This window comes from Schistocerca serialis, chromosome 9, assembly GCF_023864345.2.
Source record: "Schistocerca serialis cubense isolate TAMUIC-IGC-003099 chromosome 9, iqSchSeri2.2, whole genome shotgun sequence".
Taxonomy (NCBI): domain Eukaryota; kingdom Metazoa; phylum Arthropoda; class Insecta; order Orthoptera; family Acrididae; genus Schistocerca; species Schistocerca serialis.
Window position 1 is genome coordinate 160,605,562 of NC_064646.1, and position 25,193 is coordinate 160,630,754.

General features: G+C 44.6%; 1 protein-coding gene across 1 annotated transcript in view; it reads right to left on the reverse strand.

The window, feature by feature from the left end:
* Positions 1 to 11,084: 11,084 nt before the first annotated feature.
* Positions 11,085 to 25,193, reverse strand: part of LOC126419444 (UDP-glycosyltransferase UGT5-like) — a 31,639-nt gene continuing 17,530 nt past the window's right edge. Inside the window, exons 2-4 of the mRNA XM_050086632.1 lie at positions 22,303 to 22,525; positions 18,055 to 18,274; positions 11,085 to 11,397 (exon numbers count right to left, since the gene is read on the reverse strand). Of these exons, the coding sequence (XP_049942589.1) occupies positions 11,085 to 11,397; positions 18,055 to 18,274; positions 22,303 to 22,525 (756 nt within the window). The remainder of the gene's footprint in view (positions 11,398 to 18,054; positions 18,275 to 22,302; positions 22,526 to 25,193) is intronic.

The following is a 25,193-nucleotide window of genomic DNA, read 5'->3' on the forward strand; positions in this document are numbered from 1 at the left end:
TAAGGCCAAGCTGACATCACAAACAGACGGGCAGTGACCGTACAATATTTCAGCGGCTGGTTATAAGAAGTTTCAAGAAATCAGTGAAAGGAATCACGAGTTCCAAAGTACTCCCTCCAGTGCACCTAGCACACTGACTGTTGCGTAGTAGTGGGTTAAAAAGAGAGAGTTACGACGACAAGTAAAGTTGTATGGCATGATTGGCTAGGTGACACGGAAGGGCAGGTTCAGCCGCCTAATCGGAAAGGCATCTCCTATTCTTCGCACACACTTGCAACTTTCATTCAATAAGTGTGAGATTTGTGTGTTAAGTGTATCCAATATGTATAGTCGACTGTAATGGGCGCGTGTGTAATGTGGTGTCATATTTGCGTTGCTAGATAATGAGATAAGGGAGAGGGTGAAACGCAGTGCCAGCACGTAACCTACAACTCTCGAATAGCACAAAGGGAACCGCAAAGAATAACTTCTCCATCCGATGGAAGGATCACCATCAACAGTGTCAAATGCAGTCCCTTCGTTAGACGCTTTGGAGAGGTTTGGAATTTAATGCAGTAAATCGGTGTAAAGTCTGCAGATCAGAAAATTTGCGCCACCACTGCATCTCCCCATGCCGGAAAGGCAAGGGGATAATTATCAATAACCCATAGCCCATGACCTATTCGGGCGGATACCTACCAAGTATAAGCCATGCCGAGCGTTGCTTAACTTCGCTGATTTGACGGGAACCGACGGATTAAACGAGGTAAGGGTGATGGTATATAGGATACAATGGCAGAGCAGCTCGCAATTACCTACACATTTCCGTAGCCAAAGCTAACCGACGCTTCAGGTGAGATAAAGAGCAGCGCAACTGCACTGTGAGTGGCTGAAAACGAGTGATCTGGAGTGATCTGGAGTCATTCTGTAGCAAACAGACTGAAGAGTCTGGATTTGGCGAATGCCTGGAGCATGTTATCAGCGAAATACAAAGGAGGTGTTTTTCGCTATGAGGATGTTTTTTGTGGATGCTGTGTGGTCTAATTATGCCACTTAACAAAACACTAAATGTGATGAACACAATTTACATCATAAGTGCTGCGTACAGTATAGGAACAGTTCGTAAACGAAGCTTGCTCGTATCAACATGACAATGCTCCTTCTTGTAAAGCATCATCTGTGATTCATTGGTTTGTGGACAATAACATCCCGGAAATTTATTGAATCCAGTGAAACAGCTTTGGAATGAGTTGAAACGTCGACTTCGCTCTATATCCCAGCGACCAGCATTGTTACCGTCTTTGGTTTCGGATCTTGGGGGAGAATGAGCTGCCATTCTTTCGCAAATACTCAAGCATCTCATTGAAAGCGTCTCTAGCGCAGTTCAACACGACGTAAAGACAAAGGGTGGACAAGCGTAGCGCTTGCGGGATACCAGGGTGTGATGTGTGCCTTACATGAGAAGGTAAAATGTATCCGGGTACTTTTGATCGGATAATGTATATGCTGCCAGCATCTTCCCTCTGCCGTAGGAATCATCAGGATATGATAAGAGAAATCATTTCTGGTAGACAGTCAGTGTTACCTCGCACGATACATCTACGTCTACATCTACATTAATACTCCGCAAGCCACCCAACAGTGTGTGGCGGAGGGCACTTTACGTGCCACTGTCATTACCTCCCATTTCTGTTCCAGTCGCGTATGGTTCGCGGGAAGAACGACTGCCGGAAAGCCTCCGTACGCGCTCGAATCTCTCTAATTTTACATTCGTGATCTCCTCCGGAGGTATAAGTAGGGGGAAGCAATATATTCGATACCTCATCCAGAAACGCTCCCTCTCGAAACCTGGACAGCAAGCTACACCGCGATGCAGAGCGCCTCTCTTGCAGTCTGCCACTTGAGTTTGCTAAACAGCTCCGTAACGCTGTCACGCTTACCAAATAACCCTGTGATGAAACGCGCCGCTCTTCTTTAGATCTTCTCTATCTCCTGTGTCAACCCGACCTGGTACGGATCCCACACTTATGAGCAATACTCAAGAATAGGTCGAACGAGTGTTTTGTAAGCCACCTCCGTTGTTGATGGACTACATTTTCTAAGGACTCCCCCAATGAATCTCAACCTGGCACCCTCCTTATCAACAATTAGTTTTATATCATCATTCCACTTCAAATTGTTCCGCACTCGTACTCCCAGATATTTTACAGAAGTAACTGCTACCAGTGTTTGTTCCGCTATCATATAATCATACAATAAAGGATCCTTCTTTCTATGTATTCGCAATACATTACATTTGTCTATGCTAAGCGTCAGTTGCCACTCCCTGCACCAAGTGCCTATCCGCTGCAGATCTTCCTCCATTTCGCTGCAATTTTCTAATGCTGCAACTTCTCTGTATACTACAGCATCATCCGCGAAAAGCCGCATGGAACTTCCGACACTATCTACTAGGTCATTTATATATGTTCTGAAAAGCAACGGTCCCATAAAACTCCCCTGTGGCACGCCAGAGGTTACTTTAATGTCTCTCCATTGAGAACAACATGCTGTGTTCTGTTTTCTATAAACTCTTCAATCCAGCCACACAGCTGGTCTGATATTCCGTAGGCTCTTACTTTGTTTATCAGGCGACAGTGCGGAAGTCTATCGAATGCCTTCCGGAAGTCAAGAAAAATGGCATCTACCTGGGAGCCGGTATCTAATATTTTCTGGGTCTCATGAACAAATAAAGCGAGTTCGGTCTCACAGGATCGCTGTTTCCGGAATCCATGTTGATTCCTACACAGTGGATTCTGGGTTTCCGGAAATGACATGATACGCGAGCAAAAAACATGTTCTAAAATTCTACAACAGATCGATGTCAGAGATATAGGTGTATTGTTTTTTCGCATCTACTCGACGACCCTTCTTGAAGACTGGGACTACCTGTGCTCTTTTCCAATCATTTGGAACCTTCCGTTCCTCTAGAGACTTGCGGTACACGGCTGTTAGAAGGGGGGCAAGTTCTTTCGCGTACTCTGTGTAAAATCGAATGGGTATCCCGTGAGGTACAGTGGACTTTTCTCTATTGAGTGGTTTCATTTGCTTTTCTATTCCTTGGACATTTATTTCGATGTCAGCCATTTTTTCGGTCGTGCGAGGATTTAGAGAAGGAACTGCAGTGCGGTCTTCCTCTGTGAAACAGCTTTGGAAAAAGGTGTTTAGTATTTCAGCTTTACGCGTGTCATCCTCTGTTTCAATGCCATCATCATCCCAGAGTGTCTGGATATGCTGTTTCGAACCACACTGATTTAACGTAAGACCAGAACTTCCTATGATTTTCTGTCCAGTCGGTACATAGAATTATACTTTCGAATTCACTGACCGTTTCACGCATAGCCCTCCTTACGCTAACTTTGACATCGTTTAGCTTCTGTTCAACTGAGAGGTTTTGACTGTGTTTAAACTTGCAGTGAAGCTCTCTTTGCTTTCGCAGTAGTTTCCTAACTTTGTTGTTGAACCACGGTGGATTTTTCCCTTCCCACACAGATTTACTCGGCACGTACCTGTCTAAAACGCATTTTACGATTGCCTTGAACTTTCTCCATAAACACTCAACATTGTCAGTGTCGGAACAGAAAATTTCGTTTTAATCTCTTAGGTAGTCTGAAGTCTGCCTTCTATTACTCTTGCTAAACAGATGAACCCTCCTCCCTTTTTTTATATTCCTATTTACTTCCATATTCAGGGATGCTGCAACGGCCTTACGATCACTGATTCCCTGTTCTGCGCTTACAGGTCGAAAAGTTCGGGTCTGTTTGTTATCAGTAGGTCCAAGATGTTATCTCCACGAGTCGGTTCTTTGTTTAATTGCTCGAGGTAATTTTCGGATAGTGCACTCAGTATAATGTCACTCGATGCTCTGTCCCTACCACCCGTCCTAAACATCTGAGTGTCCCAGTCTATATCTGGTAAATTGAAATCTCCACCTAAGACTATAACATGCTGAGTAAATTTATGTGAAATGTATTGAACATTTTTTCTCAGTTGTTCTGCCACTAATAATGCTGAATCGGGAGGTCGGTAAAATGAGCCAATTATTAACCTAGCTCGGTTGTTCAGTGTAACCTCCACCCATAATAATTCACAGAAACTATCCACTTCTACTTCACTACAGGATAAACTACTACTAACAGCGACAAACATGCCACCACTGGTTGCATGCAATCTATCCTTTCTAAACACCGTCTGTGCCTTTGTAAAAATTTCGGCAGAATTTATCTCTGGCTTCATCCAGCTTTCCACACCTATAACTATTTCAGCTTCGGTGCTTTCTATCAGCGCTTGAAGTTCCGGTCCTTTACCAACACAGATTCGACGGTTTACAATTGCCGGCCAAAGAGGCCGAGCGGTTCTAGGTGCTACAGTCTGGAACCGTGCGACCGCTACGGTCGCAGGTTCGAATCCTGCCTCGGGCATGGATGTGTGTGATGTCCTTAGGTTAGTTAGGTTTAAGTAGTTCTAAGTTCTAGGGGACTGATGATCTCAGAAGTTAAGTCCCATAGTGCTCAGAACCATTTGAACCACAGTTTACAATTACAATACCGATTGCTGCTTGGTCTCCGCATGTCCTGCCTTTGCCCCGCACCCTTTTAGGATATTGCCCTTTCTGTACTTGCCCGAGGCCATCTTACATAAAAAAACCGCCCAGTCCCCGACACACAGCCCCTGCTACCCGTGCAGCCGCTTGTTGCGTGTAGTGGACTCCTGACCTATCCAGCGGAACCCGAAACCCCACCACCCTATGGCGCAAGTCGAGGAATCTACAGCCCACACGCTCGCAGAACCGTCTCAGGCTCTGATTCAGACCCTCCACTCGGCGCTGTACCAAAGGTCCGCAGTCAGTCCTGTAGACGATGCTGCAGATGGTGAGCTCTGTTTCATCCCGCTAGCGAGACTGGCAGTCTTCACCAAATCAGATAGCCGCCGGAAGCCAGAGAGGCTTTCCTCCGATCCATAGCGACGCACATCATTGTTGCCGACATGAGCGACCACCTGCAGATGGGTGCACCCTCTACCCTTCATGGCATCCGGAAGGACCCTTTCAACATCTGGAATGACTCCCCCCGCATGCACACAGAGTGCACATTGGTCTTCCCCTCTCTTGCTGCCATATCCCTAAGTGGCCCCATTACGCGCCTGACGTTGGAGCTCCCAACTACCAGTAAGCCCACCCTCTGCGACTGCCCGGATCTTGCAGACTAAGGGGCAACCTCTGGAACAGGACAAGCAGCAATGTCCGGCCGAAGGTCAGCAGGATACAGAGCCTGAAACCGGTTCGTCAGACAAACAAACCGTTCAGCCCTCAGGAATGTCTTTCGCCCCCTCCCACATCTCGAGACGACCTCCCACTCTCCCATGGGTGAGGGGTCAGCGTCAATGTGGGCAGTATCCCGGGCAGCCACAGCCGTAGTCCGATCTGGGGATGCGTGGGACGAGCTGGCCGTCCCCGACAAACCCCCATCCGGACCCCCACAGAGATGCCCACTGGCAACAGCCTCAAGCTGTGTGACCGATGCCAACACTGCCTGAAGCTGGGAGCGAAGCAATGCCAACTCAGCCCGCATCTGAACACAGCAGTCGCTGTCCCTATCCATGCTAAATACTGTTGTGCAAAGAACGTCTGAACTAATCTACAAGGAGAACAAACAATTCGACACAAAATTTAAACGGTTATTCAAATACAAGATTGCCTGGTAAATGCAGTAATGGTGCTACTTGCGCACTGCTGACACACTGCTCGGCGGCAGAAGGAGACTACGCGATTTTACACTATTCAGGTACTAAAACGCGATGCTACATGTCTCAAATACTATAACACGCCCGAAATTTATGAATTAAACAATGCAAGTACCCAAAAACACGAAAAGAAATTAAGAATTAAACTATGTAACAAATAAGTGATCTAAGAGTATACGACTTAGTGCTGGCAGCTGCTTATCCAACGGCGGCAGGGAGCACAACAACAGTGTACTCGGACAGAAAATCAATGATATTGTTACTAAGTATCCTCCGCCATGCCCTCTACAGTGCCTTGCGTGGTAGACCCACAAAGAAGGGTCAAGTAAGTCAATTTTTATGAAACTCGAGAAAAAGCGATTTTAATGTTTAAACTGTGATTGCATCAACGCATAGGAACATACAATACTTTTTATTTCATTAACTGAATATCTTTGGCGCAGTGAACGAGGGCCGTCCTTTGTGGCCGAGCGGTTCTAGGCACTTCAGTCCGGAACCGGGCTGCTGCTACGGTCGTAGGCTCGAATCCTGCTTCGGCATGGATGTGTGTGATGTCTTTAAGTTAGTTAGGTTTAAGTAGTTCTAAGTCTAAGGGACTGATGACCTCTGCTGTTATGAACCATAGTGCTTAGAGCCATTTGAACAATTTGAAATAAATATCCTCTACTACATAATCTTTGCTTTTCATGTTTTGGGGGAATATAATACGGGCAAAAACAAGAAACTAATAAAACAAGAAACTAATGAAACAAGAAACTAATTAACTTGCCTCGTTAAGAACTATGAGCACTTGTTCAGTAGAAAAGGTGTGTTTCACACAGCGAGGGCGAACCATTGCTCATAACTCTTAAGGTAATCACTTTAGAGCTCATGTTTACTGGAGGTTTTTCTTGCTTTGGTCCACGTTATTATCTCTCAAACAATGGAGAGCAGAGAGCTTGCAGTAGACGAGATTTGTTCCGTAGTATCGTAGAGGAAGAAGTGCTCATACCTCTTAAGGTATCCTTTCCAGAGTCCATGTTTACAGACTTTTTTGCTTCGATAATCGTTGCTGTCATATTGCTGATTTGACCATTCCTCCTGCGACATTCTGTATATTTTGTGATTCTAGTGCTCGTCGAAATAAAAAATTCGCCGTCTTCCACGTCATTCGTTGTATGACTCTCAAACAAATTAGTGGTATGAAGAAGATAAAAATCAGATTCCCCGAGCATGGTCATTGGTAATTACAATTCGATATAAATATCGGATTATGGAGTGCAAAGGCATTGATGGAAACACCTGAAGATTCCGAGGATTTGATCGGATCATCTAGATGTAAGCCATCTCCTCTGACTGTGGTCACTTTTAATCAAGCAGTGGAATTCATTCATGGAATCAAAGTATGCTGCAAAATGTCTTTTGAAAACTCAGCTTATTAAGATAATACCGTCTAAATCCGGCCACTATCGAGCCCTGAAATACCAAACGACTTGTCTCGGAGGAACGGAAACTGGCATCACAGGGACACCTTGACAGTGTCAACCCTTGTATGGGTTGCCTGAATTGCCCGTACCTGCTTATAATAGTATGTTTAACTTCAGAATTCTTTACTTGTCTGATGAAAAGTAGGTTTGCAGTTTCCTTCTGCTCACTGTAATCAAATTCTAACAACTCTGTTCTTTATTCTTTAGCTCCTTTCAATTTCCAGGTTGAAATGCAAAGATGCGAAAAGACTGAATAAGGTTTTTCATGCGGATGGTGTGAAGTTCTTCGGTAAGCTGCTGCTCCGCCCCCCCCCCCCCCCCAAGCTAACTATACGATATTTGTGCACTATCGCTGTATTATCACAACCAGAAATTCGTTTAGTCGTGATTATTATGGAATTATTACGGTTCTTTCACTTGACTTACCTGTTTCTGTCCCCTTAAAGAGCGACGTTTGACTCTCGTATTTGGCAAATTACTTTATTCTGGAAATATTCCAGATGCCAACAATGCTACTTCCTCGTTCAGTTCAAATGGTTCAAATGGCTCTAAGCACTATGGGACTTTACATCTGAGGTCATCATTCCCCTAGACTTAGAACTACCTAAACCTAACTAACCTAAGGAGATCACACACATCCATGCCCGAGGCAGGATTCGAACCTGCGAATGCCCGAGTGGTTCAGGACTGAAGCGCCTACAACCGCTCGACCATATTTGTTTCACATTATCGAAGATGAAGAAGTGTTCATACCTCTTGAGGTATGTATTTTAGAGCCCAAGTCTACTACACTTTACCGCTTCGAATGACCGTCCCTGCCATGTCACTAAATACTGACTATTCCTCCTGCGATACCGTGCGAAGAATTCTTCAGCGTCTCCATCTAAGGCGTGAGTGGCGGAGTGAAAAAGAATGTCGTCACTTCATTGGGCGCTATTTCACAATAGATGCAGGATGGACATAAAAAAGAATTAGTTTGTTTCAACAACGTGGATATTGAACGAATACATCGAAAGTTCCCGATTAAAGAACAAGTCATTGGTTGCTATATTTGGCAGGGGTATATTTTTTGCAAAGTCTACGCGGGTTGCACCTTCCATTTGTTTCTCCTTGCGTCCTGATTGCTGAGAGAGGGAGGGTGATCGAAATTCTGTTTGCTCTTCCCTCTCAGGGCCGGATGAGTCACCATTAACTTCCCTGCTTCTTTCCCCTGAAAAACTGACTTGCCTGGTTCTTTCCTTTTACAGCAAAACTTTGAATGCTACTATCTTTGGACTCACTTGGTTTCTTTTTTTTCAGTTTTATCCTCTCAACCGATGCGTATGAGCAGTCTGAATCGAGTTCTAGCAATAACCCGATCTCGAAAAATAAACTGCCTTACCTGTTTTTTCCCCTGACCCACCCTATGTAGATATAGATTCATAGGACTGCCTAATTACTTACCTCAGCAACCTTCCACCTGCACACCCTCCACGTCGTCTCCCAGAGAAATTTCAACCGTCTCTCTCTCTCCTGGACAATGACCTCTGCCCATGTGTACACGCTGAATGACCTCCCTCCCACCTTACCCTCTCTATTTGTTCCCAACAGCCATCCATGTATCGTAACCACCTCTTTCTAGTCCTCATCATCACTACTCTCCTATCTACCTCCATATCCACCTTCCTTTTCACCAACAATCTACCTTTGATGGAAAGTCCTTTTCCAGTTTCACTTAAAGAATACGGTGATCTGTTTTTAATGTTCAGGGTCTCTTCTGTCGTTTCCAGTGGTTTTTGATGTTTGTCCAGTGCTTAGCGTTCTTCAAGTGTCCTTCAAGTGTTTTTAACTGTGCTGTCTGTCAGCATTTTTATCAGGGTTTTTAAATCATTCATGAAGAAATTAAGTGAGCCGTGGTAAAAACTGCTCTTTTGAAGAGCGCGCCGCAGCGCGTAGTGTGAAGCAGTCGCCCTCCGTTTCTGGCGGTGGCGCCGCTGTGGCAATCGCAGCTTTGGTGTCTCCCTCTGGTGGGAAAGGGGAAAGGTTGCCTGTACACGTGCATTTAAGGGGCGCTATGAGATCGCCAGTAGTCACTCTGGAGTGAGTCGGTCAGTCTGGGTGGGTCTGGAGTCAGGGGTCAGTCTTCGTTCCCAGCTTGCCAGTCTGTCTCTCGTCCGAATTTGTGGCGCAGTGAGGGAAGTCAACGAGTGGTCGCCCGGTCGGGGGCTTAGTTCCTGCATCGGAGTCTGCGCGTTAGGCCACCAGTCTGATCGAGTTGCTCAGGCAACGGTCATTGGCGGCTGGATCGATCGGTTGGTCGGTCGCGCACTGAGATACAAGATGACTTGTCCGCCTTGAGCGTCGGCGCATGTGAGGTCGCCACGTGAGTCCAGTGGGCCGCGCCGTATAGTGAGGGGTAGTGGCTTCGCGGCCGACACGAGAGCAACAGAAGTCAACCCACGACATTGGTCTGGCCGGTGCGAGCTGCGACGCCGTGAGACGGGAGATCGGCGCGCCTTCCTGCGTCCGTTGAAGCGGCTGGCAGCGGACGCTTCGGGGGAGCGTTTTGGGGGTGCGGCGCCAGGTCTTCGCCAGAAATCGCAGTTTATTAGAAGATAAGTGAATGGTGATATGTTGTTTGATTTACTTGTTAAATTCTACTTGTTTTCTTGGTGAGGTCACCAGCCATTTTCCTTTGGGGTCGTCCCACCATTCTTCTCCGTTTGCCCACCTGCGGGAAGGGTGGTCCGTCTTTCCCTTGTGGAGTAGGGGCGGGTTAGAGCAACCTACGGTTCAGGTTGTTCGGTAATCTCCCTATCAATCTGCCGTACGTTAATAGGTGCTTCTGCCATTTTTGTCGGATTCGGGGTGTTAACGAATTTATTGCTTGAAGTGTAACGGCCTAATTCCCGAAATATGTTTTTATCTTGCCTATCATCTTGAGAGGCGGTATATGTGTACTGTAGAGCACGTTTGGCCAACCTTGTATAATTTCATGTAAGATTGCATTTCATGGGCTTTTATTTAAATGGTCATTTTAGTATGTAAAGTTGCCAGCCTTCCACCGTAAGACTTTTCTTAGAAGTTAAATCAAGTTGCACCTTCGGTGGCAAGTTAATCTTTTAATTTTAGTGTTTTGTACCATTTCCATTCCCCCTACGGGGTACATAGTTTGTGTGCTAGTGTGAATTGTTAAAACTTTTACTTTAAGGTAATAAGGTGTGTTACAGATTTGCACCTGTGTAGTATTTCAGAGGTTGTTGTGAGCGGTCGTGACTACGGCCGTGTCAAAAGGGAGCGGCAAGGTTCTCAGCCAGGAAGCTCATACACTCAAAAATTTGTTTCTTTCTGCCCCTGAATAAATTGTAACTTGATATTTAGAGGGTGCTTTCGGCTTATAATTTTAAATGTTTCTTAAAAAAAAGGTTTTTAGGAATAAAATTCCCATTTGTTAAAAGCAATTTCGTTTTGATTTCATCAGTTACTCCCTGGCAACTACTTCCACGCTCACATAGTGTGATTAAATGTGTTAATGTTCTTGATGAATCGCTAGTAAATAGAGTAAATTCTTAAGAAAAAGTTTTGAAAGTAAATTCGCGGTTCAGTAAGTTACTTGCATTATCATTACCTTTTTCTATGCTTTTAAATTCGTGATAGGTATGTTGTCGTGTTTTTGTTTTGCGTCTATGTTAGAGACTAAAGTCTTGTGGCAGAAGAGCGGGTGGACTGTATTGCTACTGCCTGCCCACCACTTGGCTCACATGGGACGAGGGGGAATGTAATAACAATAAAGGAGAAAAAAAGTCATAGGACTGCTAGGTACAAACAGAATGTTTTGTGACACTTTTATTGTAAAAAGGAAACACACCACAGAAGTCGTCACATGTGCTTCTTTGAATCCACGATGGCGGCTCTGCGCGGAGCCGCTGCCAGCCTTTTGCTCGATAACCTGTCGGCGGCAGCCTTGACAGCCAGAGCCAGTAGCGCCAGCACCGCTGCGGCGGCCGCCACCACGGCGGCGACCACGTCGAGCAGCCAGAGCTGGTACCAGGGCAGGTGGAGCGCCGCGGAGCGCAGGTGGGGGGCGCCGGCGTGGCGCACCACGTACTCCGTCCAGAAGACCGCCTCCTCCAGCGGCGCGCGGGTCCGGTCGTGGAACACGCGCGACAGCTGCTGCGCCTGCTGCCGGTACCTGCCGTGTCGCCGTTGGTAGGTAGTTTATTTCGTATGCACACTACTGGCCATTAAAATTGCTACACCAAGAAGAAATGCAGATGATAAATGGGTATTCATTGGACAAATATACTAGAACTGACATGTGATTACATTTTCACGCAATCTGGGTGCGTAGATCCTGAGAAATCAGTACCCAGAACAACCACCTCTGGCCGTAATAACGGCCTTGAAACGCCTCGGCATTGAGTCAAACAGAGCTTGGATGGCGTATACGGGTACAGCTGCCCATGCAGCTTCAACACCATACCACAGTTCATCAAGAATAGTGACTGGCGTATTGTGACGAGCCAGTTGCTCGGCCTCCATTGACCACACGTTTTCAATTCGTGACAGATCTGGAGAATGTGCTGGCCAGGGCAGCAGTCGAACATTTTCTGTATCCAGAAAGGCCCGTACAGGACCTGCAACATGCGGTCGTGCATTAACCTGCTGAAATGTAGGCTTTCACAGGGATCGAATGAAGGGTTGAGCCACGGGTGGTAACACATCTGAAATGTAGTGTCGACTGTTCAAAGTGCCGTCAATGCGAATAAGAGGTGACCGAGACGTGTAACCAATGGCACCTCATACCATGATGCTGGGTGATACGCCAGTATGGCGATGACGAATACACGCTTCCAATGCCCGTTCACCGCGATGTCGCCAAACACGGATGCGACCATCATGATGCTGTAAACAGAACCTGGATTCATCCGAAAAAATGCCGGCCGGTGTGGCCATGCGGTTCTAGGCGCTTCAGTCCGGAACCGCGCGACCGCTACGATCGCAGGTTCGAATCCTGCCTCGGGCTTGGGTGTGTGTGATGTCCTTAGGTTAGTTAGGTTTAAGTAGTTCTAAGTTCTAGGGGACTGATGACCTCAGATGTTAAGTCCCATAGTGCTCAGAGCCATTTGAGCCATCCGAAAAAATGACATTTTGCCAGTCGTGCACCCAGGTTCGTCGTTGAGTACACCATCGCAGGCGCTCCTGTCTGTGATGCAGCGTCAACGGTAACCGCAGCCATGGTCTCCGAGCTGATAGTCCATGCTGCTGCAAACGTCGTCGAACTGTTCGTGCAGATGGTTGTTGTCTTGCAAACGTCCCCATCAGTTGACTCAGGGATCGAGACGTGGTTGCACAATCCATTACAGCCATGAGGATAAGATGCCTGTCATCTCGACAGCTAGTGATACGAGGCCGTTGGGATCCAGCACAGCGTTCAGTATTAACCTCCTGAACCCACAGATTCCTTATTCTGCTAACAGTCATTCGATGTCGACCAATGCGGGCAGCAATGTCGCGATAGGATAAACCGCAATCGCGGTAGGATACAATCCGACCTTTATCAAAGTCGGAAACGTGATGGTACGCATTTCTCCTCTTTACACGAGGCATCACAGCAACGTTTCACCAGGCAACGCCGGTCAACTGCTGTTTGTGTATGAGAAATTGGTTGGAAACTTTCTTCATGTCAGCATGTTGTAGGTGTCGCCACCGGCGCCAACCTTGTGTCAATGCTCTGAAAAGCTAATCATTTGCATATCACAGCATCTTCGTCCTGTCGGTTAAATTTCGCGTCTGTGGCACGTCATCTCCGCGGTATAGCAATTTTAATGTGCAGCAGTGTATTTACATCTGACATGTACAATATTAACGCTTATGCATTTCTTCAACTCAACCAGTGGTAGGCAGCTATCAGTAGTTTCTACCCGCGGCAGATAAGATGCAGGTTGTTGAATCAGGGCTAACATGTAGCGAGCAGCGGGACGAGGGAATAGTCACGTAACCAGTGGGCTTGGACCACAGAGAACCGTCTATAACACAAACTAGGAGAGAATTTCCCGGACCTTATCAACTCAAATGAATATTGTCGTCACACTTAAAGGGGAGAGGTTATACATCATCTGAGGGGTAGAATATGGCCTGTCCCGAATTAAAAAGGAAGGAGTGGTCGCAGTATTGAGTATGATCACTGGTGTTATCAGTCGTCGGCTGTTTGATTTGGGACCGCTCAGGCTGTTTACTGCTGGGAGAACATTCCAGGCTATGAACTTAGGTAAATTTTTGATGCAGCCACGAAAGTTCCGAAACTAATACACCATTAGGAATCAGCAGATACCGTAGGTTTTGATGCTGTAAATTGTGAGTCCTGTACTATTTCGCATGGTAGCTGGAACAAACTGTAGCTCCACACGTTTCTTACAAACGTCAGAACTGATGAAAATAGCTGGACACCCTCCCCTCCAGCTCTATATATTTTTCAATTAAATATGTACTGATCAGCCATAACATTATGATCACCAACCTACTTATAGATATAAATCCGTCCAGGCGATAGCAGCGTCACCTGGCGAGGAATGACTGCTAGTCAGACACATGCACTGTGCATGTAGTATCAGTCACCGTGCTGCCTATGTGTAGAATAGGGAAGATGCGTGATCTGAGTTTGACAGAATGCAGATTGTGATAAGCCCAGACGATTGGCATGAGCATTTCGGAAACTCAGCGATTTGTCGGCTGTTCGAAGAGCGCTGTGGTGAATGTCTTCAACACGTGGCGAAACCACGATCAAACCATAAAAGTATATAAGTACTATAGACTGCAAGAAAGTTTGTTTTCGTGGTTACCGATTTCAGTCAGTTGCTGGCCATCTTCAGACCTCATACCATGTTGGTGGGCGGTGGCGGCGAACGGAGCAGGCATTAAGAACTCCACGAATGTCAAATGCTGACTGCGGGCACTTGATCAGTTGACGTTCGTGCAGTTCGTAACGCCTGCTCCGTTGACCACCATCGCCTACCAACATGGTATGAGCCATGAAGATGGTCAGTAACTGACTGAAACTGGCAACCATGAAAATAAACGTCTCTCGTGGTCGAGACTCTTGTTCATTTTAAAGTACTGAGAAAAACCTCTGTTCTCCACGCAATCCATTAGGGAATATATTCTTTTCTGAGGCACAGGCAGTTTTAATAATAACAAATGTAATTTTTCCTCTAGTGTTGTAGGTATGGACATCACTGTTATTCTGAAACTATGATAAATTGTTGTGACGCAATCCATCAGCGAATATATATATTCGCTAATGGATTGTGTCACAACAATCTATCACAGTTTCAGAATAACAGTGATGTCCTTACCTACAACACTAGAGGAAAAATTAGATTTGTTACTCATTGTTAAAACTGCCTATGGCTCAGGAAGGAGTTCAATGCGCAGCAACAAAAATTTTTCGTTATTTGCCCAGTGACATAAAATGTCTGACAGGTCACAAAGCAAATTTTTAAATCTAACCTAAAATCATTTCTCCTGGAGAATTCCTTCAATTCCATGGATGAGTTTTTATTTAAATGTAGAGCGACTGTTAACATCTTAGATCTCTTGCTTAGTTACAGGAGAAGAGTTGAAAGATAGTATGTTCATCAACGTTAAAACTGATCATGTGTAGTTATCCTGTAAACTGACTCATGCCACATCATTTCGATAAAAAAAAGTAGTTAAAATGATATATGGAACATGCAGCTCATTATCTGACAGTAAGTCCTTAACGTAAGGAATTACAGATAGATCTGTGAGGCTGAAGTATTTTACACTTTGTCATTGTTGCATTATTAACACATATTTTGAACAATGTAGCATATCTTTACATGTTTCCTGGTAGAACATTCACGGGGCATTTCTAGATACTTGTGCTCCTCATTACGTGTTTGCCTCCCCAACCTATAGTTGTAGATTATAATATAAAGCTGTATAATATATATACAGGGTGATCAAAAAGTCAGTATAAATTTGAAAACTTAATAAACCACGGAATAATGTAGATTGAGAGCTAAAAATTGACACATGTTTGGAATGACATGGGATTTTGTTAGAACAAAAAAAGTATTGCTAGACGCGTGAAAGATCTCTTGCGCGCGTCGTTTGGTGATGATCGTGTGCTCAGCCGCCACTTTCGTCATTCTTGGCCTCCCAGGTCCCCAGACCTCAGTCTCTAAGGATGCTGAAAGACAACATCCGACGCCAGTGCCTCACCATAACTCCGGACATGCTTTACAGTGCTGTTCACAACATTATTCCTCGACTACAGCTATTGTTGAGGAATGATGGTAGACATATTGAGCACTTCCTGTAAAAAACATCATAATTGCTTTGTCTTACTTTGTTATGCTAATTATTGCTATTCTGATAAGATGAAGTGCCATCTGTCGGACATTTTTCAGCGTTTGTATTTTTTTTTTTTTTTTTGTTCTAATAAAACCCCACTTCATTCCAAGCATGTGTGTCAATTTGTACCTATCTATCTATACCGTAGTTCATTCAGTTTTCAAATTTGTACTGACTTTTTGATCATCCGGTATATAGAGTTGTATAGTATAGTATAAAGCAGTTACAGGACTTTATTTGTAGCTGGTGGTTGCAGCGAGAAAAACGTAACCACCGAGAGGAAAACAGGCACAGCCACGTCAGATATAGGTACGCGGCACACGCTCGTTAAATATTCCGATCCACGTGCCTGTACAGTGTAGCTATGTCTGTGTGACCGTATTTTAAGAGACGCAGAAACATCTTTTGTACTGAATGAGATTTTCACTCTGCAGAGGAGTGTGCGCTGATATGAAACTTCCTGGCAGATTAGGACTGTGCGCCCGACCGAGACTGGCAGATACTGGCAGAAGTAATGCTGTGAGGACCGGACGTGGGTCGTGCTTCGGTAGCTCAGATGGTAGAGCACTTGCCCGTGAAAGGCAAAGGTCCCGAGTTCGAGTCTCGGTCGGGCACACAGTTTTAATCTTCCTGGAAGTTTCATGTCGTTTGTACTGTTAAGGGCAAGTGGGTGACAAGCTTTTTGATTATTCTGAAAATATTTTTTGCAGGAACAAAGCTAATAGGGATAACAAACCGAATAAATCGTTATTAAATGATCACTTCGTAACAAGCCACTGGAGACCACAGGTGCCCGGAACGAAAACTGTCATGAACAACTTTTGGAATTTTGTCGATGGATTTTGGGTTCACTCAGTTTATTGAACTCCTTTGGAGTAATTTGGAAGTTATTTTTCAGTCCGACCATTTCATTCCGTTAAGAGCTTCATGGCTACTTGTCCGCTTGGAAATCATAATTCTACTTTTCAGTCTCGTCCAGTATACCGTAAGCTCACATAATGGAATTCTCTCTGGAAGTCACGGAAAGCAGCAAGCTCGCTAAAATGAACAAGATGTGTATTATTGAGCTTGTAGAGAACTAGATTTTCAGGTAACTCTGCAAGACAATATTCAGTCATGTGGAAAATATTCTTCGAACACAAGCTTGCACATTGGTCTCTCCAGTCGAACATGTGTTGGATATAGCTGAGTAGCAATTTGGAAACAGCAACCTCTAAAAGCTACAGCTAGTGGAACGCCAATACAGTCCATAAGAAGATAAATATTCCAGATTTATACGTATTGAATTTCCAAAGTTACTGTTGTGTAATTCTGACATTGGATTTTTCACGTACGCTATCATTTCTTATTGAACAGCGTGGGAGCTATTCCGACAATGGTTAGTATGTTGCGTCGGACGACAAACTAGATTTTTCGAGAGGAAACTCCAGTGTGTAGTTGCATAATTTGGGCGAAATGATGCGTCAAAGTTTGAGAAGAATAGCGTCCAAGCATCTTGTTTGGTATCCGCATCAGTCAACTACGTCATTCTACAGATTGCTTCTAATACGCTCCTTGCACATGTGCTTCGTCCTTCCACAGTCCTCTGTCGTCTTAATAACTGGGTTGTAGCGTTGTTTACCAGAGCAATAACGTTGCTGACAATGTTACGACCACTGCACGAGTATCAAAGTGAGCGGAAAACTGCGCGCGTGAGGAAATGTAGATGGTAACAGCAGAACTGCGTCACTGTTATGAAACTTTCTGCTGCATTCGAGATTCGCATAAATTGGGAGAAAACTGAGAGGTACCAGACAGATGAAATATTTTCCGCCTGATTTGTTTCTCAAATTGTTGTATCTACTTATAGCAAAGTGGGTTTTCTCTGCTTATCACATTTTACTGTATGTACAGCCATACTGAATGGTACTGAGAAATTTAATTCCTGAACACTGGATCAATTACTCTGCATTTCTGCCGGCTACGAGGAGGTATCCAATCAGTTGACTGTCGCCAACGCTCGGCTCCACCACTTCCCTTTAAGGAAAGCATGTTAAGACATTTCTAAGAGGATGTATCAGTCAGCACTCGCCAAATAATGCACAACTGGACGCACGTGTTATTGACATGTGAAGTCAATATCCAGGTAGCACTACTGGACAACCACTCGCAAAATGTACACTTCGTGTAACGGCATTTTCAGCACTGCACCCTTTAGCCACAATTCCCGACTTCCGTACAATTCGCCGACGAATGCACGTCCGCTCGCGGCGGACAAGGGCGAATTCGCGCAAAAATCGTATTTGGCCAGACGAGAATCTACGTGCGCTGATAATCAGAAGGAACCTCCAGAGAATCAACGGGAACCTATGGGCTGAGATAATCTGTGGTCTTGGAGCAGTATCTAATGTTAACGGGGCTGGCTACACACCGCCTTGCAAATTTCGCGAACATTCCCGTTTTACATGAGTAGCATCGGACGCCTCCTTACCTGGGATTATCAAGTACTTCCGTGATCGCCCACAGAAGTGTGTCAGCAGTGATGTTGCTGAACTGAAGCCTCAAGGCGTAGCCGTGCTGCTCCGCCCTGATCATGTTGCTGTCCTGATCGGCGAACACGGGGACTCCAATCAGGGGCACCCCGTGGTGCACGGCCTCCAGCGTGCTGCCGAGTCCACCGTGCGTGATGAACAGCTTCATGTTTTTGTGAGCTGGAATTTAAAGCAGGTGTGTGTTAGGTCGCAAAACAATGGTGGCCCCATATAAAAAATTTAACATAACTTAATACACTCCTGGAAATTGAAATAAGAACACCGTGAATTCATTGTCCCAGGAAGGGGAAACTTTATTGACACATTCCTGGGGTCAGATACATCACATGATCACACTGACAGAACCACAGGCACATAGACACAGGCAACAGAGCATGCACAATGTCGGCACTAGTACAGTGTATATCCACCTTTCGCAGCAATGCAGGCTGCTATTCTCCCATGGAGACGATTGTAGAGATGCTGGATGTAGTCCTGTGGAACGGCTTGCCATGCCATTTTCACCTGGCGCCTCAGCTGGACCAGCGTTCGTGCTGGACGTGCAGACCGCGTGAGACGACGCTTCATCCAGTCCCAAACATGCTCAATGGGGGACAGATCCGGAGATCTTGCTGGCCAGGGTAGTTGACTTACACCTTCTAGAGCACGTTGGGTGGCACGGGATACATGCAGACGTGCATTGTCCTGTTGGAACAGCAAGTTCCCTTGCCGGTCTAGGAATGGTAGAACGATGGGTTCGATGACGGTTTGGATGTACCGTGCACTATTCAGTGTCCCCTCGACGATCACCAGTGGTGTACGGCCAGTGTAGGAGATCGCTCCCCACACCATGATGCCGGGTGTTGGCCCTGTGTGCCTCGGTCGTATGCAGTCCTGATTGTGGCGCTCACCTGCACGGCGCCAAACACGCATACGACCATCATTGGCACCAAGGCAGAAGCGACTCTCATCGCTGAAGACGACACGTCTCCATTCGTCCCTCCATTCACGCCTGTCGCGACACCACTGGAGGCGGGCTGCACGATGTTGGGGCGTGAGCGGAAGACGGCCTAACGGTGTGCGGGACCGTAGCCCAGCTTCATGGAGACGGTTGCGAATGGTCCTCGCCGATACCCCAGGAGCAACAGTGTCCCTAATTTGCTGGGAAGTGGCGGTGCGGTCCCCTACGGCACTGCGTAGGATCCTACGGTCTTGGTGTGCATCCGTGCGTCGCTGCGGTCCGGTCCCAGGTCGACGGGCACGTGCACCTTCCGCCGACCACTGGCGACAACATCGATGTACTGTGGAGACCTCACGCCCCACGTGTTGAGCAATTCGGCGGTAGGTCCACCCGGCCTCCCGCATGCCCACTATACGCCCTCGCTCAAAGTCCGTCAACTGCACATACGGTTCACGTCCACGCTGTCGCGGCATGCTACCAGTGTTAAAGACTGCGATGGAGCTCCGTATGCCACGGCAAACTGGCTGACACTGACGGCGGCGGTGCACAAATGCTGAGCAGCTAGCGCCATTCGACGGCCAACACCGCGGTTCCTGGTGTGTCCGCTGTGCCGTGCGTGTGATCATTGCTTGTACAGCCCTCTCGCAGTGTCCGGAGCAAGTATGGTGGGTCTGACACACCGGTGTCAATGTGTTCTTTTTTCCATTTCCAGGAGTGTACACACTGACACTCCATCATGAATTAGTTATGGTGAAAGTAATCTTTGTGGAAGAAAACCTTGTTATTACATAAGAGCGAACACTTGTAAAATGTCTTCCTAGTACCATAACCAGTGGTGGATTTACATATTTCTCACCTGTAGGCTATTCAAAATTGGCGACCCCTAGCGGCCTCTATAATTCGATACCCTACTTCACGATCACATCAATTAACAATTTTTTTGTCAATGAAATTATAACTTTATGGTTTGGCAGTATTGTCCTAATTACAACACCTTTGCCCCGTAAATAGTATGTTTGTGAACTGGGGCATCGGTGTGTCACTTCTTAGATTATTTTGTTTACAAGCGATCAACTTAGTTCAGATTACACAAGAAATAATTTTTTGGGTATATTTCTGAGCTAATAAAAGCTCAATCATTTACTGCTAGTCAGGCGGAGTACGGTATACATTAAAACTACTTACACAATAATGTGCGCTCGGTAAGCGTAACTAAAAGATTTTTATTGGCTTACTTACAGTTTATAAACAATATATTCAATTATCTGGTAACATTTCGGCTGACGATGACGACGAAATTAAATAAGTTATGGAAGTTTTGCAATACCTTTTCGCACGATTTTCTATTCGCAGAATCATCAGTTATATTGTCGTACGAAATTTTGCACATTAGTTCTCACTCTATGCACAAAAGAGCTAAGCTGTTTTGCTTTTCTTAGCTTATGATAGATTTAAGAAAAGTTTTTACCCATTATAAACAAGAAAAGCTTCTCTCACCTGAACAATTTGTCGCTGTCGCACATAGAAGCATGCGAGGTGCTACATCCGAGTTTTGCAAATTATGTTTTCGCAGGAACGAAGATAGGCTTTCCATTAAACCAGAAACTATGATTATGTCCTTCAAAGGTATGCTTCCGGATATAATCATCTTCAATACACGGTATTACGGCGATCGATCTAGCCGCCATCTTCAGGTGCGATCGCTGAGACACGATCACGTCAGAACTGAATGAACATCAGAGGCGGCGGCTCCTTTATACCCCTGGTCCAGGCCAGTGCGCCTGCGTTAGAAGCGGAAGAGCTGCCCCCTGCGAAGCAAACAATTGCAGCGCCGCCGGCGATGGAAACTGGCGAAAGTGAAAAATAGCAGATTAAAATATGGAGGGTCGAAAACCAGACCGTTGGGGTTTTAATCAGATAAAATAGGGTTCCGTATCTTGCTTGAAGGAAAACCTCTATCCCTGTTAATAATATCATCGGATAATCGTATTTCGACGGATTCGTTGAGTACACAATCCCAGGAGCCGCCGTTTCTGTTGTTCATTCGATTCCGGCGTCAATGTGTCTCAGCGATCGCACCTGAAGATGGCGGCCTAATGGATCGCCGAAATATAGTGTATTGAAGACGATTATATCCGGCAGCATACCTGTGAAGAACATAATCATGTAAAACACCGGGAAAATCTACGGGATTACAGCAGAAACCTCTACGGGGAGGATATGATCATTCTTGTTAAGAAGTTTGATAAATTTCGCAAGAAGAAAGTGAAGTTGCTGAGTTCACTTGTATTTTTTATTGAGGTACCGTGACGAAGGTATTGTTCCAAAATTTGCTAAATTTTCTCACTTTATTGATACTAGAATGGCAAAAAGGATCAAGAAACGTGCTCGTGTACCGTTAGTACGGGAGAGAATTCGTTTCACATGTCAACAGTTGGATCTGATATGCAAAGAATTGTATTTCTTGCAGTTAGAACTTTCTTCTCGTCTTTCTCCCGCATCCTGGAAGTGGGTTGATGAAGATTCGTGGGCCTATTCGGATTCTACGCAGAAGAACACTATTAAGAAACAATCTTCGAAATTTCTTCGACTTTGCCAACAACCATCGACATCCGATGCCATTACTAGTCTTCGGACTGTTATTAATTTAAATGACAAGTAACTGGATGATGCTACTTTGACGGTTTTGGAGAAAGGTATGAACTTTCTTCCTACACCAGGGAACCTGCCTACTATTGATTTTATTAGCGCTATTTAGCAGGCTGTTGTTCGCTTTCCTGAAGATGTGTCACAGGAAATTAGACAGGAAGTTTCTCATCATCTTCGTCGTGCACCGCCACCGCAGAGTAACATTTCTTCCAGTGAAAGGAAGGCCATTCGGTCATTGAGGGAAGATAAGGATCTTTTAGTTCTTCCTGCTGGTAAAGGAAGTGCCACTGTTCTCTAGCTTGGAAATAAAGAGTTTCCGGATCCATGTCCACTGAATGTATTTTCTTCCGCTACATGTGAGGAATGTCTCCTGAAAGTCTGGCCATATCATTTTATTACACTTTGTATGTTCTATTCCGGTATGATAGTTTACTTACTACATCATATTTCATTAACAGTAGGCAGGTCTCGTTATTTTCTATTCATGGTTCAAATGTCATACAAAATGGAATATTTTTAGCGAATTAGTACGAGAGTCACATCTTGCTATGCACTCACAGGTTAAATAAATAACGTGATAGCAGCTTTTCACACTTACCCAGTATATCTGACTGCGGCAACCACTTGGACACCTTTAAGTTCTCTGGCTTCCCCGGGAGGTCCTCGGTTTCCCACTTCCACAGAACTCTCTGCTTGAGCTGGGAAAAGGCTGTCAGAAAAGCCGCCCGCTTCTCGTCAGGCATCTGAGAGCTTTTGATGTTGGAGCCCAGGCTGAACAGTATCGCACCATCCGTTGCACTATCAAAAAATTCTTGTAAATTCTGAAAATTAAACGTTATTTACTTCAGTTGTTTTGTTATATAATATCTAGAGTGTAAGTGTTTAGTCATTCAGTAACAGCTAAGGTTTAATTACGTTGTAATTAGTTACATGTATACCACATAGCATTGTCTTAAGGGAACCAATAAGTGAAAATCTGTCATAATACGTATTTTTTTTTTAATTGTGTTAAGTTATACTCCAGTTCCCCCTGGTCGAGAATGTGTATGATTATTGCATGTTTGACTTATACTGATAGGAAAGAGAGAGCATTTTCTAAACTACGGTACTCTCCCTTCTGTCACTTCAGCTGTTTTTCTCCCGGGTGCAGCGTGCTATCTCTATCTTTACTCTATTTATTGTTTGACGACTGCTCTTAAAGTTGTCACCCTAGTGCTAAACAATAGTAGGTAACACCAAATAAGCGTTCTGTTTATGTTTTATTCATCGTAATGGTTTGAAGGAGACGCTTGATTTCTAGAAGTATTCTTATTGTGTTTATACTCATGTTTTATCTCTATAGATCGTAAATATACGAAGTATAATATGCAGAAACAGTAACATTTTAGAAGAAATGAGAAAAACTCTTTGTAAAATCTTCTTTCACAGAACTGCTAAAAATTACAAACTGACATTCTCGTTGTCCAAAGGAGTCTGAGGTATAGTGCAAGTATCAGACAGTTGGTACAACTGGCGATGCACAATACATGGACACAATCACCTTCTATCAATGTCAATAGCACAGTGTTATAAAACCTATCTCTTGGGACGTAGCTAAATGTTACTTGCTAAATGCATCTATGCGTAAATTCAAAATTTCAATGAAAGTTTCACTAAATTTGCGTGAAATACTTTCCCAAAATAATATTTGTGGGCTTCAAAGCCCTAAAAACTGGTGTCATGGATGCAGCGCTTATTTTAAATGGCGGGTCGGCCAGCAAGCTGAAACTTTTCAGTGATGTGGCCATCGAACACGTAGAGAAAGTAAAGAAAACACTTCTGTCAATTGACCTGGTGAGGGTCAGCGCCCTATGGATGAAAAAAGATGTCAGAATTTCAAGAGGGCCTGCAGACATAAGCTGGAGTATGCAGAAACCCACAACGATGACAGCTATGGATTTGGCGAGTTATAACTTTTTATGTAGGGTGAACATATCGTCTCAAAAAGTTAAATGTATTTTCCTAAAAGTAAGAAATTTTTAGCTTGATGTACTATTTCTTCTGAAGCTACTGCATCTCCGTTAGCGAAACTTGGTACAGATATTTGTTAAATCACTTGCATTGAATTATACTATAATTACTGCAGTCAATTGACACGTGTGACAAATATTTCGACATGATTTCTTTTTAAATGTCAATTTTTTAGGTCACTTACTTTTCTGTGAATTTCTGCTGTAATAATGATGCTACTATCGTGTAAGTAATATACTTTGAAGAAGATGTGACAGCTTACGACCTTTCTAATTTGCTTTGATTTGAATAAACAGCTTTTAAGACATGCACTAGCGATGGAACTGTCAACCACAGGAAATACACTCACGACTGGGTTCCCTTAAATAGGAGAGGTGTGTAACTAATTCGGAACAAAACAGAATGTCACACGATTAGAATATTACAAATTACTATTTCAGCTGACCTTCTCGTTTATCGAGCAATACGTCTAACATGTACCGAAAGTCACCAAAAACCAAATCTTGATCAAAATCTTGTGTATTCGGCAAATTATATACTCAGAATATTTGCTGAATAAAGAAACATGTTATCGAGACTTCTAAACTGTTCATCATTGCATTGGAAGACGTATTCAGTTCAACAGACAGGATTAACAGAGGAACAAAAATCAGTGGCTCATATCTAAATCAGTGGTTCATATCTGAACCTTTTTCGCTTTGCCGATGATATTCTGACCGTAAATGAATATTTGAAAAGACTACACAATATTATCCTAGAGCTACATCTTACCTCTGCAGAAACTGGCTTGGATTTGAACACCAGTAAAACAAAAATTCTGTGCCCAGAAAAGCAACCACTTATAGTAGGAAACTAGTCTATAAAAGCTGTTGATGAATACATCTGCCTTGTACACAAGATTAAACTGTGGAGAAACAATCAAAATTTAGAAATTTCTAGCAAAACAGGGACCGGACAGCATTATGGAAGATTCATCTTGATAAACAAGGATTATCAAATAACTTCAAGGTTAAATTTTCTTCTATGTCCGTATTATCAGTTATAACCAACGATCTGGAAACTGTGACTCCGATAAATGGAAGAGCTCGTAAACCAAACCGCACACAACAAGCCACAGAGCGCCAGGTGCTAGGAATCAGCCTCATGGATAGGATTCTGTCAAAGGACATTAGAAGGAGAACAGAAGTAACAGATGTGCTACAGGGAATTAGAAGACTGACGTAGCAGTGGGTCGGACACGTAGCTCAAAAAGGTTATAGCAGGTGGACCGCTAGAAATATCCTCTGGAAACCATGGCACCGCAAGTCAGGCACTGGGAGACTCCGGAAGAGATGGCTTGATGACGTGCTGTAGGTGGCTGGAACACGGTGGTCCTAGGTGGCGCGAAATCGAAGACAATGGGAATATATGGAGGAGCCCTATATCCAGCAGTAGACTGAAATCTGCCAACAATATACATAAATGACCTTGTGGATGATA